The 19586-nt window shown below is 38.3% G+C and overlaps 1 protein-coding gene across 1 annotated transcript in view; it reads left to right on the plus strand.

Annotated features, from left to right (window-relative positions):
- Window positions 1-19586, plus strand: part of GALNT5 (polypeptide N-acetylgalactosaminyltransferase 5) — a 46961-nt gene that overhangs the window by 21511 nt on the left and 5864 nt on the right. Inside the window, exons 3-8 of the mRNA XM_005859399.2 lie at window positions 3451-3570; window positions 9797-9932; window positions 10503-10622; window positions 12363-12480; window positions 13441-13764; window positions 17883-17963. Of these exons, the coding sequence (XP_005859461.1) occupies window positions 3451-3570; window positions 9797-9932; window positions 10503-10622; window positions 12363-12480; window positions 13441-13764; window positions 17883-17963 (899 nt within the window). The remainder of the gene's footprint in view (window positions 1-3450; window positions 3571-9796; window positions 9933-10502; window positions 10623-12362; window positions 12481-13440; window positions 13765-17882; window positions 17964-19586) is intronic.

Below are 19586 nucleotides of genomic sequence, written 5' to 3' on the forward strand. Positions count from 1 at the left end.
TCCCAAAATATTTTATATGGCTGCTTTTTTCTTTTCAAATTTGAGAACTAATTAAGTTTCATGTACTGCATTTGGTTGCTTGCTCTCCTTTGTCCCTTAGTGTAGAATAGACAACGTCACAACCATTGACTTGTGGTGTGTGTTCTTCTGAAGAGTATAGGCCATTTGTATTGCATAATTGACCACAGTCTGAAATTTTCTCTTTCTTCCTGTTACCTACAGGATAAATGTTTTTGGCATGAATACTATAGAGAACTCAACTGCATAAGTGAAGGAATTGTGTACTTATTGCTTCAAATCAAGAGGTACATGATGTCAGGTTGCCCCGCTGTTGGTGATACTCATTTTTGAGCCCTTGGTTAAGATATTAGCAGCTAGTTGTTAATGAAAAGTGAGTTGTGGGGTGATTCTTTGATCCAATCAGATATCCTGTTTTCCTCACAGACTTTATCTAATGGTTTAGCATTCAATGATGATCATTGCTTGATTCAGTTATTACACTGAGGGCTGCAAATTTATTTTTCTAATTCTATCATTTCTTCTTTTATTAGCTGACATTGACTTGTAAAATAGTAATGTCTCCCTCCTCCCCTCTCTCCTTTTTTCCTCCCCTCTCATGCCCCTATCACTATGGATTTATAGCTTTAAAAAATTAAATGTGTATGTTATCAGTATTATTGGGGGGGATGTGCTCAATTGTCCCAAATTTGAACACCAGGAGCCCCTTCAAGCCTGACCCCATCAATATTTCAGATCTTCAGAATTTTAAAATTGTCTCTCCTCGGACATCTGTTTTCTCTTTTGATAGCCCTTTCTGTCTTCCTAAAGAGCAATATGACTTCTTTCCTAACCCTTTTTTAGTGTGTGGGTGTTGGTGATGAATAGGAGAAGTGAACCTTTTCTGTCCATGGGTATTCTAAAACGAACATTAAGCATTTTGGTTCATTTTCACATCTTCTATGGAAGGACCTCATAAAAATATCTGACATTTTGTACCAGGTATCATTCTAAAAACTTTCTACAGTAACTAAATTAATCCTCGAATAATTTTATGAGGTAGGTACAATCATTTTCATTTTCCACATTAGGATACATAGATACAGTGACATTATGATATGTCCATGTTCTCCTAGCTAATAAGTGGTAGAGTCAGGATTGGAACACAGAAACCTTCGCTCCAGAATCGTCACTCTTATCTACTCCACTTTGCTGTCTGTAAATAGGTAGCCACCATTCTGCCCCTGTAAATCATGGCATTGCAAATCTCCACCTGGTTGCATTCAAGCCTATCCGGATGGTGAATTATGTGCTCACCTGAGTTTCAATTCCTGTAACTATAGCTCAAATTTGGAACTCTTCTTATCCCACTGGTTTGCTAAAAAAAAAAATGTCTTCTCTCTTGGTAATATGAATTTTCAATTGACAACAAATACATCACACCAAAATTGGCATTGCAGTGACAACTAAGATTCTCAATAATGAAGTGCATTTGGAAAAATTAAATGAACTTCCACGTTTGATTTTCTATGGAAAATAATTGTCCACAAATGATACCAGAATAAACTGGTCAAGAAATAGTCCAAGTAGGTAACCTTTGAGCTGAGATCTAGTTGAAGAACATTTCCAGGAAAATGGAACAAAAAGTATAAATATACTGATGCAGAAACAAACTCTGTATATTCAGGTTAAAGAAAGAAGTTTATTATGACTGATGAATGCTAACGATGGAAAGAGAGGTAGGAGATTCATTTAGGAAGAAAGGCAACGGTAGGCATTTAAAAGTTTATGCATCATTTAAGGAGTGTAGGTAATATTCTTGGCATAATGTAATGCCAATAAAGACATTAATGAGGAGAGTAAAACTGTATGATTTATATTTTAAAAGCTTAGTGTGGTCACTTTGTAGAGAATTAATATTAGGGAGATGAGAGGAAAAAGTAGGGAGACCAATTAGGTGGCTATTGTAGTTGTCTAGGCACCAGGAAGGTACCAAGACAGATGGAGGAAGTGGTCAGACTTAGAATATATTGTGGACATGGAGCTTATAAGACTTGACATCAGATAAGATGTGAAGAAAGTATTAACGAGAGGAGTCAAAAAAGAAACCTAGGATTGGAAAGAATTTGAACAACTCAATGGGCAGTAGGATCATAGCCAGAGGAATAGATCTGTGATTGCAAATGAGTTCTGATTTTGTTCATGCAATTTCAAGATGAAAATTAGACATCCATGTAGGTGCCTAAGAAAGCTGATGAATATAGAACCACAAATGTTCTGCTTGTAAAAAAAAAAATTTCCTCCCCTTCAAAGGAAAGAGTACAAAGCATGCTGGTAAGGATCTTCAGAACAGTCTAAATTGTTAGACAACATGGGAAGCTGTCTTCAAATGGAGTGTTATGAACTTGATCAAAGCAGTTGCCTAATTGGCTCATTCAGGCACTTGTAATGGAACAAGACCGAGTAGGTGTGGTGGAGGGGGATGTCACAGCAGGAAGTGACAGTGTTCTTAAGCAATTACAGTCGCAGTATCTTTCTTTTGCAAATTTTTCAGTTTACATACTTAGCCTCTTCCCTGGGCCTTAGAAGGGGATTTTGTTAAGGGGGGTGGGGGGTGGTGGTGGTGGTACAACTTTAATTTATTTCTAGGTAAATTTGCCCCTGGACTTACAAGTACTCAGAAAAGGTGATCCCTCCTGTGTGTAATTTGGCAACACAGAGAAGAAGGATTTGAGATTTAAAAAAACAGTTGGAAAAAGAAGAGGAAAGAAAAGAAAAGAAAAGAAAAGAAAAGAAAAGAAAAGAAAAGAAAAGAAAAGAAAAGAAAAGAGTATTGAACCCAGATAAAAATTCATCCAAAAAAAATGACATCAGAAAATAAAATAATACCCAAAGGAATAAAATTTCATTTGCAACAGCATGGATGGACCTACAGGGTATTATGCTAAGTGGAATAAGTCAGACAGAGAAAGATAAACACCATATGATTTCACTTATATGTGAAATCTAAAAAATAAAAATAAAATAAATGAGTAAACAATACAGAAATAAACTCATAGATACAGCGAGCAAATTGATGATTACCAGGTGGGAGGGGGATTGTGGGGATTGGTGAAAAATATGAAGGGATTAAGAAGTACAAATTACCACTTATAAAATTAATCAGAGGGATGTAAAGTACAATACAGGGAATATAGTCAATAATATTATAATAACTATGTATGGTGTCAGGTGGGTACTAGACTTATTGGGGTGATCATTTCATAAGCTATATAAATGTCTAATCATTATGTTTCACACCTGAAACTAATATAATATTGTATGTCCACTATAATTGAAAAAAATTTAATTTATAAGTATCATAGTTTTTGGAGTTTAACATTGAGGAGGCACTACTGTTATTATCCAGATCTAGTTAAGTGATGTCTTTTCTATTCTCACACTCTGATATAGATTACCTAAAAGACAATTTGGATAAATACATGTCTCAGTTTCCAAAAGTTCGGATTCTTCACCTCAAAGAGAGACATGGCTTAATAAGAGCCAGACTGGCAGGGGCACAGATTGCAACAGGTAAGAAGCTGCTGATTTTCTGTTTTGTTCACATTTTTGTTTAATTTTAATTTTTTTAATATACATCAAATGTGAAATAATAATACAGTGCATCCATATATTTGCCGTTTTTTGCAATATGTGCTTCATCACACATATACACAGACTCATTTATACATACACATCTTTTTTTCTGAACTTTTGAAAAGAAATTTACAGACATCATGACACCCTATCTAATACCTCAGCAAGCATCTTTGAAGAACAGAGACGTTCCCATACATAGGCACAACTTTTAGACCTAAGTATCACCTAATATATCACCTTTTCAAATTTTCTCATCACTCCCAAAATATTTTATATGGCTGCTTTTTTCTTTTCAAATTTGAGAACTAATTAAGTTCCATGTACTGCATTTGGTTGCTTGCTCTCCTTTGTCCCTTAGTGTAGAATAGACAACGTCACAACCATTGACTTGTGGTGTGTGTTCTTCTGAAGAGTATAGGCCATTTGTATTGCATAATTGACCACAGTCTGAAATTTTCTCTTTCTTCCTGTTACCTACAGGATAAATGTTTTTGGCATGAGTACTATAGAGAACTCAACTGCATAAGTGAAGGAATTGTGTACTTATTGCTTCAAATCAAGAGGTACATGATGTCAGGTTGCCCCGCTGTTGGTGATACTCATTTTTGAGTCCTTGGTTAAGATATTAGCAGCTAGTTGTTAATGAAAAGTGAGTTGTGGGGTGATTCTTTGATCCAATCAGATATCCTGTTTTCCTCACAGACTTTATCTAATGGTTTAGCATTCAATGATGATCATTGCTTGATTCAGTTATTACACTGAGGGCTGCAAATTTATTTTTCTAATTCTATCATTTCTTCTTTTATTAGCTGACATTGACTTGTAAAATAGTAATGTCTCCCTCCTCCCCTCTCTCCTTTTTTCCTCCCCTCTCATGCCCCTATCACTATGGATTTATAGCTTTAAAAAATTAAATGTGTATGTTATCAGTATTATTGGGGGGGATGTGCTCAATTGTCCCAAATTTGAACACCAGGAGCCCCTTCAAGCCTGACCCCATCAATATTTCAGATCTTCAGAATTTTAAAATTGTCTCTCCTCGGACATCTGTTTTCTCTTTTGATAGCCCTTTCTGTCTTCCTAAAGAGCAATATGACTTCTTTCCTCACCCTTTGTTAGTGTGTGGGTGTTGGTGATGAATAGGAGAAGTGAACCTTTTCTGTCCATGGGTATTCTAAAACGAACATTAAGCATTTTGGTTCATTTTCACATCTTCTATGGAAGGACCTCATAAAAATATCTGACATTTTGTACCAGGTATCATTCTAAAAACTTTCTACAGTAACTAAATTAATCCTCGAATAATTTTATGAGGTAGGTACAATCATTTTCATTTTCCACATTAGGATACATAGATACAGTGACATTATGATATGTCCATGTTCTCCTAGCTAATAAGTGGTAGAGTCAGGATTGGAACACAGAAACCTTCGCTCCAGAATCGTCACTCTTATCTACTCCACTTTGCTGTCTGTAAATAGGTAGCCACCATTCTGCCCCTGTAAATCATGGCATTGCAAATCTCCACCTGGTTGCATTCAAGCCTATCCGGATGGTGAATTATGTGCTCACCTGAGTTTCAATTCCTGTAACTATAGCTCAAATTTGGAACTCTTCTTATCCCACTGGTTTGCTAAAAAAAAAATGTCTTCTCTCTTGGTAATATGAATTTTCAATTGACAACAAATACATCACACCAAAATTGGCATTGCAGTGACAACTAAGATTCTCAATAATGAAGTGCATTTGGAAAAATTAAATGAACTTCCACGTTTGATTTTCTATGGAAAATAATTGTCCACAAATGATACCAGAATAAACTGGTCAAGAAATAGTCCAAGTAGGTAACCTTTGAGCTGAGATCTAGTTGAAGAACATTTCCAGGAAAATGGAACAAAAAGTATAAATATACTGATGCAGAAACAAACTCTGTATATTCAGGTTAAAGAAAGAAGTTTATTATGACTGATGAATGCTAACGATGGAAAGAGAGGTAGGAGATTCATTTAGGAAGAAAGGCAACGGTAGGCATTTAAAAGTTTATGCATCATTTAAGGAGTGTAGGTAATATTCTTGGCATAATGTAATGCCAATAAAGACATTAATGAGGAGAGTAAAACTGTATGATTTATATTTTAAAAGCTTAGTGTGGTCACTTTGTAGAGAATTAATATTAGGGAGATGAGAGGAAAAAGTAGGGAGACCAATTAGGTGGCTATTGTAGTTGTCTAGGCACCAGGAAGGTACCAAGACAGATGGAGGAAGTGGTCAGACTTAGAATATATTGTGGACATGGAGCTTATAAGACTTGACATCAGATAAGATGTGAAGAAAGTATTAACGAGAGGAGTCAAAAAAGAAACCTAGGATTGGAAAGAATTTGAACAACTCAATGGGCAGTAGGATCATAGCCAGAGGAATAGATCTGGGATTGCAAATGAGTTCTGATTTTGCTCATGCAATTTCGAGATGAAAATTAGACATCCATGTAGATGCCTAAGAAAGCTGATGAATACAGAACCACAAATGTTCTGCTTGTAAAAAAAAATTCCTCCGCCTGCAAAGGAAAGAGTACAAAGCATGCTGGTAAGGATCTTCAGAACAGTCTAAATTGTTAGACAACATGGGAAGCTGTCTTCAAATGGAGTGTTATGAACTTGATCAAAGCAGTTGCCTAATTGGCCCATTCAGGCACTTGTAATTACAATTGTAAACTAATTTCTTTGAATTTAATAAATCCAAATATAAAAATATAAATCTGTTTCTCAGTCATTCATTAGCAACCTTGAGTACATTAGCTCAGTTTTATTTTAATAACCTTTAAGCTATTATATTATAAGATAAATTTTTACATCACAACTCAGTATCGTTTCTGAAATTCTGAGTCTTCTACAAAAGAATAAGGGCAAAGCAGTGACTAGCCATGTCCACTATACATTCAGACTCCAGGGCTCGATCAGTTCTCCATCTAAATCTGATTCAGGCAAAAAGATAATCTCCAATAAGTTGTTCACTAGGAATGAGGAGTTAGAGAGGCCAGTAGGATTTCAAAATGTGAAGGGAAGGCCATGGCCAATGAATCTCTAGGGAAAGGCTCCCATATGAAAGCAACAGAAGTAAGAAGAGATGTGGTAGTTGAGGTACAAGGGCATAAACCAACCAGCTGGCCCAGTGACATCTTGCCCTGCCAAGAGGAGCCTATAATCAGGCAGATTCAGTAGAGAGTCGGAGTAGAGAACAGACTTTCATTTCCTTCATGGCCTTTAACAAAATACTTGACATTGCTCTTTGCATTCCAAAGAATCAGTTGGCTAACTTTAAGAAGTGGCATCTAACTCCTGGCCAACTCTGAGGTCTCCTAAAGAGCAACAGTCCTGTAAATTTCTACAACTAGTTTCTGCTGAAGTTAAAACAGGTGGTTTTCTTAGCATCACTTATAAATCATTATGCAAAATTAAGTGGTGAGCCAGGTCCACATTCCTCAAGGAACCCTAAACACAACACTCCAGCACTACTGTGTGCTGGCAGCCATCTCCCAAGCTGGTCGGCTAAATATAAGTGGGAGTCGTGCTCCAAAAGGAGCCAAAACTGTTTGGCACATTGAGTGGCTCTGGGGTGGCCAAAAAAAGAAATAATAAGTTGCAATGAAACCCATATACAAACACTCCAGCATTACTGGAACTTACTCTTAGAAAACAAACAAATAAACAAAAACCTTGCCAGGTGGCTATCCAGATTGAGTTAATTATTCTGAGCTGTAACTTAAACACTCATTGTTTATGGGAAAAAATATAAACAATACTCACCACTTATTAAGCATTTAGGTATTGAGTAGATATTAGAAATAGCCTCATAAGGGAAAGCTCAAAGAGCTTAAAGTTAACTCTCCAATGTGGCAAAGAGCAGCCGTCCTGGGATGAAGACAGTTCTGTGTAACTTCACTCCTATGTCCGTTTCACCATGCCTCTCAAGAACAGTGTGTAAAATGTCCATAAACAATATCCAGAACAATTAGAAATCCCACCCAAAGTTAGAGACACAGCTCCCTGTTCTGATTCCCGTGATCCTGTTTAAAAATAAAATGTCTGAGTGTGGAGCAATGACATTCTTGCATGGGAGGTCTCGTCCCTCCCAAAATACAGTATAGAATGTCTTCTGATGTTTTACCAGTGGTTCTCAACCTTCTGGCCCTTTAAATACAGTTCCTCATGTTGTAACCCAACCATAAAATTATTTTCGTTGCTACTTCATAACTGTAATGTTGCTACTGTTATGAATCATAATGTAAATATCTGATATGCAGGATGATCTTAGGCGACTCCTGTGAAAGGGTTGTTCGACCGCCAAAGGGGTCGGGACCCACAGGTTGAGAACCACTGTATTTAGACAGATGCGATTTCCCTCGGGTCCTGGCAACAAGTGAATGAGAAACTTTGTGGGGATCTGGGACAGGCGGGAATTGAAGGCAAGTGTGGGGACCCATTGTGCTGCCACTGGGGCCTGAGGAAGATGATCCAACCCCTTTGACCCTTTAAGCCTGTTGTGGGGATAGGACTAGGGTCTAGCATAAACTGCTATTTGAACTCTGGGTCTGAATGGACAGAAGTGGAGTGGGAGCAGCTAAGGTTCTTTGTTCCTCAGTTTTCTTATCTCTTAAATGGGAATAAATTTGGACCTATACTTCAGGTTTATTGTAAGGATTAAATACAACCATGTATAATGCTTATGACAGTGTCTGGCATAGGGCAAGCACTTAATAGATGATAAATGATGTTATTAAAGGTTTGTCAAGAGCAGGGGAGAGCAGCCAGGTGTCAGAGTGATCAATTAACGCAATGAGCCCAAATGAAAGTACAGTCACGGCTTTCATCACTTGCTGCCATAGTGTAAGTAAAGAAGCTAAACAAGAAGAAAGTCCCGGTCAAGGCACATGCCCAGTAGGGGGCATGCAGGAGGCAGCCTATCAATGATTCTCTCTCATCATTAATGTTTCTATCTCTCCCTCTTCCGTCCTCTCTGAAATCACTAAAAATATATTTTTTATAAAAGAAAAGTACTGAGTCAGAGTGTACAAAAACGTTTTCAAGATCCACCCACCTCCCATAGATGAGGCAGAGATATCAGCCTGAGAAAGAGGCCTCCAAATGGAAAAACCTGGGCTAGGAACACAGATATCCATAAAAGTGTGTCCAGCTGAGAGGGAGGGAAGGCCTGAGTCCTCGACTGCACCTCCCCTCAGGGCACCAGCTGTGCACCAAATTTTCCAGGGGAGGGTGGCTTCCTTCATGAAGCCTTCGGAGTAAAGCCTTTGTAATTGCCTATGGTAGAGCCTAAAAGATTCCACGTAGGATTTTGGCCAAGCCATATTCCTCTGAGTATTATTAATATCACACACACACACACTGTTTGGAAAAATGTAGATACTGCTGAGATTTCACTGAGAAGAGAAAGACTGTTACTTCACACAACTAATTTTTTAAAAAGAATTCTTAATAAATAATTCTGGCCTCCAAGTTTTTTTTCCCCTCTTATTTTTTATCACAACTTTAAAATTGTGATAAAATATGAATAACATAAAATTTTACCATCTTAACGATTTTAAGTATATAGCTCTGTATTGTGAAGTATATTTACATTGTTTGTAACCAATCTCAGAACTCTTTTCATCTTGCAAAACTCAAACTCTACTAGACCCATTAAACAACCATTTTAACATTGCCTCCTACTCTTCCTGCTTCCTCTACCTTAACTGCTTTTCACCTCTATTATGCAGAGCAGTTTTTCCTCTTCATCATTCCTAAGGCCAAATGTGGAATCTCAAACTTCTCCTGCTCTTCTGCAGAACAAAATCCCAATTCTCCACCCCCAGAGTTATTGGGACACATTTCTTTAGAAGGACATAAGCAACCACTTCTAATGCTAAGTATTCCCTTCAGAGTCTTGGCTACCCATTCTATGTGGAGTATCAATTTTTTTTGCAAACATAAATGGTACTTGCCCCATGCAACTACTACAAACAAAATTTCTTTTATTTTCATTGTAAAACAAAATTATAGGGACAAGGAATTCAGTGAGGAAAAAAAAAGACTTCTGCCTTTACAACCACACTTCTGGAACAATATCTAAGATCTTATGTCACATTTTTTTTCTGGCTCTTTAGGTGATGTGTTGACATTCTTAGATTCTCACGTGGAATGTAACATTGGTTGGTTGGAACCTCTTCTGGAAAGAGTTTATTTAAGTAGAAAAAAAGTAGCCTGTCCAGTAATTGAAGTCATCAATGATAAGGATATGAGGTAATATTGTCATCTTCCACAAGATAATTCTAAGTGAGTCTTTAACCAGCAGCAACAGAAAGTACTGATTACACTCGTCATGGGTGCATTTTTGCAAATCTAAGAAATACAGTTTATCCATTTAAATAAATGGAAATACTAGTACATAATACCTATCTTGGGATAAGAGCAGGTGAATCTGTTTATTTGTTCATCACAAATTCTTAACCCTTGACAGCATTGTCCAGTTCTTTCCTCTTTGTATTCAACTGAACCAAAAATACCTATTTTCCTTAAAATAAGTTCTTATTTTTGTGATATATATATATAGTTTTACCACCCCCTTCAAAAATGGCCCGAATATTATTTTTTATTAAATATAAGTTAAAAATAAAAATAAACAATTCAGCCAACTGGTCACTAATGCAAATTGTTCTTATAAGTTTTCTAGAAATGTTATTTCAAAGTTTGTAATAATCTAAAGTCATCTGCATAAGCACTTGTTTTATTCATTAAACTAGACATGGCATTGGGTGGGTTAAGTATAGATGTATGATCTCAGGTAGCACTTTTGGTTTTTCCCTGAACTAGTTACATGACAGTGGACAACTTTCAAAGAGGCATCTTTGTGTGGCCCATGAACTTTGGTTGGAGAACAATTCCTCCAGACGTCATTGCAAAAAACAGAATTAAAGAAACTGATGTAATAAGGTAAGTGTGTGAAATTTAACTTTAGAAAGCAGCCATGTGTCTTTTTAGAAATATGGTTTTTTATTTTCAGTTTGTTTTTAGAGATAGGGAGGAGTGGAGAGGGAGAGAGAGACACACACATTGATGAGAAAGAACCATTGTCAGCTGCCTTCTGCACACCCCCTGACTGGGAATTGAACTGTGACCTCCTAGTTCATGGGATGATGCTCAACCAACTGAGACACACCAGCCAGGCCTCATGTGTCTTTTTATAAGGCATAGGAAGCAATTTCACAAAACAAGTATATCCCGTCATTCAATAGGACATCAAGAATTACAGTTATAACCAATAGTCTAAGAGTAAACAAAATTTTCCTGAGAAAATAGTTTCCCACTACCAAAGCTCATTTTTCAAATGGTCCACTGAACCCTAGTCAGCCCTGAATGCAGAGGAATTCACTCATAGGATTTCTGTTCTCTGGGATTTACAACTCGAGAATCATCAAGCTATTTGAATATATTGCATATATGCTATATAAACACACATAATATTGAAATCAAGATGAGTGAAAATTAAGAGAGTAAATAATAGTAATAGAAGTATCATTATAATAATAATAGCTACTGTTAGGATTTTCTTTTTGAATCTAGTCTTACCCTTCATGGGAGAGCTGCCAATTTCTGTGAATGAATTAATAAATAGATGCAGAAGATGGATATGAATTAAAATTGGAGCTTTATTGCTGGAGAAGCTAGATTGAAGAACACAACTTATACCGGGAGCCAAAGTGGAGGCTTCCTATCACTTGCCCCAGAGCCCACCCCTACAGGACAAGTAGGCAGCCAGCCTCAGGCTGCGTGGTGGGAGCCCCGAGCTTTCCCTGTCGGAGAGAGTTCTTATGTAGACTCAAGCCAGCAAGTTCCAAGAGTAAGCCCAAGCCCAGACTATGCACTCAGCCCTTGCCTGGTTTGCTGCTTCAGGATTGATGATCCCAGCCAGTGAAGTAGGAGTACTGTTATTTATCAAGCACTCTGCTTTTAACCCACTCTATAACCCTAGGAGAGAGAGGGCAGTATTCCCACTATAGAGATGAGAAAATTGAGACTTAAAAGAGTGAAGTAGCCCTAGCTGGTTTGGCTCAGTGGACAGAGCATTGGCCTGCAGACTGAAGGGTCCCGGGTTCAATTCTGGTCAAGGGCACATGCCCAGGTTACCAGCTCAATCCCCAGTAGGGAGCATGCAGGAGGCAGCTGATTAGTGATTCCCTCTCCCTTTGTCTCTGAAATGAATAAAAATATATTTTAAAAAATAATGAAGTAATTTTCCCAGGGATACATAGATAGTAAAAGCAGAAATTGGGGTTGAAACCCAGATCTGCCTGAACTTAACACTCTTGCTCTGATCCTGCACCTGAAGAACCTCTTGGCCTTTATTAGACTCTCATGTTGAAGATCAATGGAGTAGTAGAGTTCAGATTAAACTCAGCATAATATTAGGAAGAGAATGTATCTGAATAGTCTGGAAAGAACATTTGGGATACAGTTCATCCTAGTTCCAGGCCCCACCTTCACCGACTCTAATTAAGCTCTGTCACCAGGAACCAGGGAAATTGCCACTTAAGTGCTGTTTGTGACTCTATTCCAAGACCTCCCCACACTTGGCAGCTATTCTGAAAAGCCTCCTAAGTCCATCACAACCTATGCTAACAACTGAGCTCCCATGAAATGCAAGTGTAAAAAAACAAACTTTTCTCGTTGTAGGTGCCCTGTCATGGCAGGTGGATTGTTCTCTATTGATAAAAAATACTTTTATGAACTTGGAACATATGACCCTGGGCTTGATGTTTGGGGTGGAGAAAATATGGAGCTGTCATTCAAGGTATTACTAGTGTTTCTCAAATTCTATTTACAATTACGAGTTTTAAATGGTCTCATTGTGCTAATACAATCAGATATGTGACTGCCTCAGGGTGGAGTGGGGGGGGCGGATTTCACAGAAATTTTAGGGCCTCTGGATTAATGTTTTCATATCCAAGATTGAATTTGGAAGAATCAATAGCACTCATAAAATTTATTAGAGTTCCCTAATATTTCACAGCACTGTTTCTGCATCAGAATATGGGGAAAATAATTGTCTGTCATCCCGTGTAAACACTGTAGGATTCATACTTAATATAAAATAACTCTCTTGGAACATTTTTCTAATATATTGGAAGTAATGAAATAATTTAGCTATGGGTCATCTTGGAGAACACACATGACAGGAAGTGACCATAGGGCAGGCTGGGGACAGGCCATAGTGCAGCAACTGGGGACATATCAGAGGACTCTGGGTATTTATAAAGTCATTGATTAATATCTGAAGCTGTGGCAGCAGCCATAGAGGACAGCATCCAAAAAGCAATGGCTCTCCTATGCAGTGGGGTGACATGTAGTAGAAGTGGTATTATTTGAGCTCCTGATCAAGGAGAATGGTTTTCATGTTGTGTTTTTTTTTTAAAAAGAAAATACATACTCCTTTCCCTGATTCAACTAAAGCAGGAACTCATTTTACATACTGAGATTCTGCGAGGATTTCTTAGGGAAATAGGAATTTACATTGCAAGGGAAGGAAGGGGAAATATATATTTTACTAATTCTAACATGGTTCACAGCAATATACAAAACTAAATAAACCTCTTGAGTTTAATTTTCTATTGAAGAAGATTTTGGAAGTTGAGAGTACTACTTCAAACAGGGCGGGGGAGGGGAATAGTCAGGTGGTTTCTTGTCATCATTAATTGCCCATAATTTGTGGACAATGATTTGATAATTGATGCTTATCATTAAACTGTTCCAGGTGTGGATGTGCGGTGGCGAAATTGAGATCATTCCCTGTTCCAGAGTGGGCCACATATTCAGAAACGACAACCCATATTCCTTCCCCAAAGACCGGATGAAGACGGTGGAGCGGAACTTGGTGCGGGTGGCGGAGGTCTGGCTTGACGAGTACAAGGAGCTGTTCTATGGCCACGGGAATCACCTCATAGACCAAGAGCTAGACGTCGGGAACCTCACCCAACAACGGGAACTTCGAAAGAAACTAAAATGCAAGAGTTTCAAATGGTACTTGGAGAATGTATTTCCTGACTTGAAAGCTCCCATTGTGAGAGCTGGTGGTGTGGTAAGTTCAAGCAGCAGTTTGAAATCTGACTCCATAGAAATAAAATGCCAACATACTTTGGAAAATGTGTGGGGAAGAATGAATTAATTATTACATTATAGATAAATACCAAGTATGAGTGCAGATGAGACAAAGCAGGGTTGAGGATGAAATAAAAGGTAAACTTGAGGAAGGCTTCCAGGCAGTTGTGTTCACTGATTAATTCAACAAATATCTATTGAGTATCAATAAACCAGGCAGTATTTTAAAACTGAATTATCAGGTGATAAATTAAGTAGACTGACCTCTTCTTTGTGGAGCTTGGAGTTGAGAAGAGAAAAGGAAATTATAAAAATAAGCAAGTAAAGAGTGAATAAATATGATAGCTCTCATCTGGGGGGCCGGCCATCCGTGAAGAATCCTTCTAAGTCAGAGTGGTCAACTGAGGAGATGTTGAGGGCTAGGTCTGAAAGGCCAAGGGTCAGCCAAGCACAAAGGATGCCCTTGTGTGAAAGCTCTGAGACTGATGACCATCCGAGGGTTCAAGAACTGGAAAGGAGATGAATGTTGTTGTCAGGGTGTGAAGGAGGGAAGAATGGCACCAGATGAAGTTGAAGAGGGAGGCAGGAGTCAGATCATGTCGGACCTTGTAGGCAGAGTAAAGATCCTTCCTTCCTTCTTTCCTCCCTTACCTTGTAATGGTAAGTTACTGAGTAGGGTTAAACAATGGGATGGCATGATTCAATTAGAATTTTATAGATTTCAAAGACGTGTTGAAAATAACAAATTGTCAGACAATAGCAGAGAAAATTCCAAGGCACAAGGTAATGTACCAAAAAGGAAGAAACCAAGTTAGATAGGTGGGATAGAGTACAAAGCGAAGGAAAAAAATCAAGGAAGAGGAGAAACTAGACAAAAGCCATTTCAACCTATTCTAGGAGTGAGGCTGGACTTGAAGAGGATGGCCAGCCATGAGAACATTTACCATAGTATGGGTTGTGAGATGGTTAGTCAAGCGTTGACCTGGAACTCATCCTTAGTTATGCATATTTTTTTATTTCTTTTATTGTTTTATTTCTCATTTAAGTTTTACTGCCAGTGTTGTTTTATTTTCTATGAGTTTCCTTTTTCTTCGTGCCAGAGGTTCTCAGACTTGAACATCAGTAAGCCTGCTTTTTTAAGCCAACTTTTTTCAGCTTACCTTTGAAAGGGGATTGTGCAAACCAGCCATTCTTGGCTTAGCAAATCTCCTGATGACAAGGACTTAGTAAAACTATTCTCCCTGGTGGTATAAGGATATCCTGGAAGATCGTGAAAGAGAGGAAAGTAGTCTGAAGTTTTATTCTGTTGTTATGAAATTCAACTGACAAGTGGGTACACATGATCTGTTTGTATGTACCATAATGTATTATGAAATTGCCATCCTTATAGGTCAAAATAGAATCGTGCTGCTTCAGGTAGTTCAATCTGGTGTTTCATCTTAGGCAACTCGGTAGGAAGAATACCCTGGACTTATACGCTATTCAAATGATATGTCTGTAAAATAAATTTATATTTTTAAATTTTATCTCTTGAACAGGAAAAGAAAAGAAATCCTCACCATAGTCATTTTTTCCTGTCCTAACCACACAAAATCTCAGCAAGAGCATTACTGAGCTTTAACCACCAGAGGGAACTAAAAAACTGTCTTTTGCCTCCTCTGTGTGGCTAAGTTGTTTGCATTCCCATGAAAGTTTTGAAGAGTTCTCTTAATGAAACAGCCTTTGGCTGATGCCTGAGTTATTATGTATCAAAATGCAAAAAAATATATTTTTAAATGATTTAAACAAGTTATTTCTCTCACTATGTGTTGCCTTCCTTAGACAATTTTTAATAAAGGTGTCATTTGCTTCCTTCTGAAGCAACCAGTAGGGAGCATTATTACCATTAAAAAAAAAAAAAAAAAAAAAAAAATTAGGACCTTTCTTCAGGCAATGCAGAGTGAGATGAACTAGAACGTTATTTTGTTATGAAGAAAAGCGGTTTCTCCAGTAAATTTCTCTAGGGATCGCTGATAAAGAGAGAAAGGAAACAGATCTTCAGATGAAGTGTGTGGAAGTGGGTGGGGGCAGAGGGGAGAGGGCGAGGCAAGGATAGAAAAGATTGCTCTTTTTCCTTCTAATGCCTTTCAGTTCTTGGAAGAAGGAATTGTACAAAATAAATACAAAGAAATCTATTGAACCTGGGGTTCCCAAACACTGTTCTGGGCAATGTTATTAGCTGTGCTGCCAAAACTAGGGATCCATGGTCAAATACATTTGGCAAACAACACACTACATTCCCTCTTAGAGCAGCAAGCTAAACATTACCCTACTGGAAGTTCTGAAAGATTCCGGGGTAAGACCACCTGTTCAACTGTATTGAAGCCAGAGATTCCCACACCCCTTTGATGATAAAATATTGTCTAAATAATCCACAAGCAGAGGAGTTTATATTTATCTCTGTTAAAAATCCAGAGAAGAGTTGAAGCGCCATTTCCTTTCTTTAATCTCCAGGATTATTCTACCTTCATTCGTCTCTATGAACTCTCTTCTCTGAAGTTCATGATGGTTGATTCCTTCTGTGAGTTCTGACTGCTCCCACTTACTAATGATGGGTGGTCTTCTCCCATATGTGCCATTTTAAATTGTGAACAGAGCTTTCTTTGAGGATTTCTGACAGAGTTCCCATCCTTCTAGAATTTCTTTTGCACTCCAGCCATCCCCAAAGTAACCAACGGGCTACTACTTTTATGTTGTTTTGGTGCCCCAAGGGTCTGTCAGGGTTTATATTCAATACAAGGGTAAATTTGCATCTCAAATCCAAATGAAGGTCACTGTCAGGTTTTAGATCTGGCAGAATCTCCCCTCCCTGTGGCGTCCCTCTGCTAAAGGGTAGATTGTTTTTCCCAAGACACCATTCCACTGAGGGCCTTACTCCAGTTTTGCATCATTGTGTGGAGGACTGCAACCCCACCTCTCTGGCTAATCCATGCCCAAGTTTTTCTCCTGTCCGTACAATTTTGGTCCCTTTCTTATAGTATTTGCAGTTTTCCCACTTGCTTTTAGTTTAGTTTAGTTGTTGTTGTTCTGCATTTTCTGGTCCCTGAAGGCACCCCTTACTTTCTTGCCAGCTAAGTTGTGTGTGGAAAAGTAAGGACCAACTCACGGAGCATCGTGTTCTGAACGCTGGCAGTTCTGTGAGCTACGCAGCCTGCATCATCGCCCCGGAGTTAGAGCTCTGTGTTAGGCACATGGAACAGGAAAGGGCACTAATAGTGTCCCTGGCAACTAAGACCTCACCCCCTCCCAGCTCAGCAGGCTCTCCAGAGTAGAAACTTGGTTCTACACAGCTCTTCTCGAAACCTGAGAAGTCTAAATTGCACTATTAACCCACTGCCTCATTAGCCCTGCCCAGGATGTCAAGGGGGCAAGGGAATCAACGTTTTTCTGTGTTAAATGGTGACTTATAGAAAGCTGCCTCTATATTTGACCCTGCAAATCCATTAAAAAGCTGGGGGCCTGCCAGAAAGTGCCTTTAAGCTTGGCTCTGTATTAATTTTCGTGACTTTCCTGTAATGAATTGTAGCTTGCCGGAGTCATTAGGAAGATTCTGACAGGGAATCAGCTGGAAATCTGCTGTTCTTGAAGGACTCAATTTATCTATCTATGATTCAGTGCCTGAGCAGTCAAGTAGCTTGGAGGGGTCAGCCAGGCAACAGAGCCCGTAGCTGTCGGTTTGATTAAATTGCAAGTGTGTGCATTGACTTCTAATATATGCATCAGACAAACTTGAGCCAAGAAAATAACTACTTTTCCTTGCCACCTTTTGCTCATTCCCTTTTCAGCATTCCAGGCAAGGGTTAATTGAAAGCTTCTGTTTGTTGGCTCTGTGGCTAAATCACAGGCCTCAATTGACAGATTGAAGCTGTACTTTAGCAAGATTACATTATGTCTCTTAGAGATAGCAACCACTGAAATCTTATAGTGCTAAGTATTGCTGAGCTATTAACTTAACTGTCTTTTAACCTTCCTGTAGTTTTATATTCTGTGTTTTCTGAATGTCTTGATCTACTTTAAAATATTTGTTTCTTCATACATATTTTATATTTTGCTTCCTAGCTTATTAACGTGGCCTTGGGTAAATGCATTTCCATTGAAAATACCACAGCCATTCTGGAAGACTGTGACGGGAGCAGCAAGGTATGCTGGGCTGGGGGTTTCTCTCTCATAGTAGGTGCAGTTCACGGTACTGATGTAGTTGATAAGTGTGGGATATAACACATTCATCACTCACTTGAGAAATTGGTTTTTGCTTATAGAAACAATAGTTAATTCCTATATAATCATAAGATGTGGGTACTGAAGTCAACCCAGGAGAAACGCAGATCTGGCTCCATCACTTGCAAAGTGTGTTAATTTTCTACGTTTCTTAACCCTTAGGTAGATGGCAGTAATGATAGTGCCTACCCTAAAGCTAGTGTGAGAATCGAATTAGATAAAACTATGAAGGATGTAGAACAACACCTAGTACTTAATGCTCCACAAATGTCCACTGCTATAATAACAGACCAAAAAAAGTGAAAAGATAGCATGTGACGTATAAAGATAAAGTAATAAAGAAAAAGACATATTTTTAAGTAATTAATCTGAGGGAGCAATTTGATTCTCATTAATGCTCCACAAATGTTCACTGCTATAATAACAGACCAAAAAAAAAGTGAAAAATAGCACGTGACGTATAAAGATAAAGTAATAAAGAAAAAGACGGGACATCTTTTTAAGTAATTAATCTGAGGGAGCAATTTGATTCTCTGATTCTATCCCCTGCCCCCATTCTTCTATATCTGAAGGAAATAATGTAACTCCCATAATCCATGATCCATAATGGAAGACCGTGCAACAACACTCCCACAGACTCAGAGCACAGTGGTTAGGGGAGAGAGTGGCCTGGGGAGAACCGAGCAGGGACTCTGCAGTGTGGAGATGAGCTGGAGGGGAGCTGGAGGTAATGGCACCTCCCTCTCCAACACATGCTCCCCATCCATTCTTATTTTGTGGGGAGAGTTTCTGGTTTGGGTGCCAAATAGGACTCACAGGGACATCAATTCATGAGTACAACTCAGTCTCCTAAAATTGTAGGTCACTCTTAGGTAGAGAAATTTTTTTTTGTGATAACATAGGTTTGTTATCCCTTTAGAGACAGTACCAAAACATACTACTTTGATTCAACTAAGAGATATTGCTTTTATTTTGAAGCACATTCCATCTCTACCTCTTCATTCAAAGCTGCTACTAAAAGAAAAGGCATTTTGTCATCTCTGCAGCTATAATTCAGCTGTGGGTTGTAACCTGAAACTAAGGGGACTGTTAATTAGGAAAAAGAGGAGACAGTTGAAAGAGAAAAGTGTCAAAAATCAGTGGAAAGAAATAACTTGTATGTATTAACAATTCTCAGAGGAAACAACTCACAAATAGTAAAACAAAACAATATTAGTCCAAATTATATGAAAATAAAATATTAAATAGTGCAGTCCTTCAAGTCTCATCAGTATTTTATCTGAAAACCCAAGTTCTGGTCTCAGTAACCATTGAGTCTCTTGAGGGGAGACTAGGAGGGAAAGGTATGAATCCTGCAACCCCTGCCTTCCACACATGCCATCTCCCTTTTTGTCTTGTTACTCCTTTCTGCTTCTGCTTCCTGTGGCTTGTTCGAGTAATAAAAAGTAAAGAAACTTGGTAGAAATTAACTTATTTTTGCCAGAAATAATGAGACAATATCAAGCCAGTGACCACAGCATTTATATATTTTTTTTTAAAAAAAAA

Source organism: Myotis brandtii, unplaced genomic scaffold (assembly GCF_000412655.1).
Source record: "Myotis brandtii unplaced genomic scaffold, ASM41265v1 scaffold125, whole genome shotgun sequence".
NCBI lineage: Eukaryota > Metazoa > Chordata > Mammalia > Chiroptera > Vespertilionidae > Myotis > Myotis brandtii.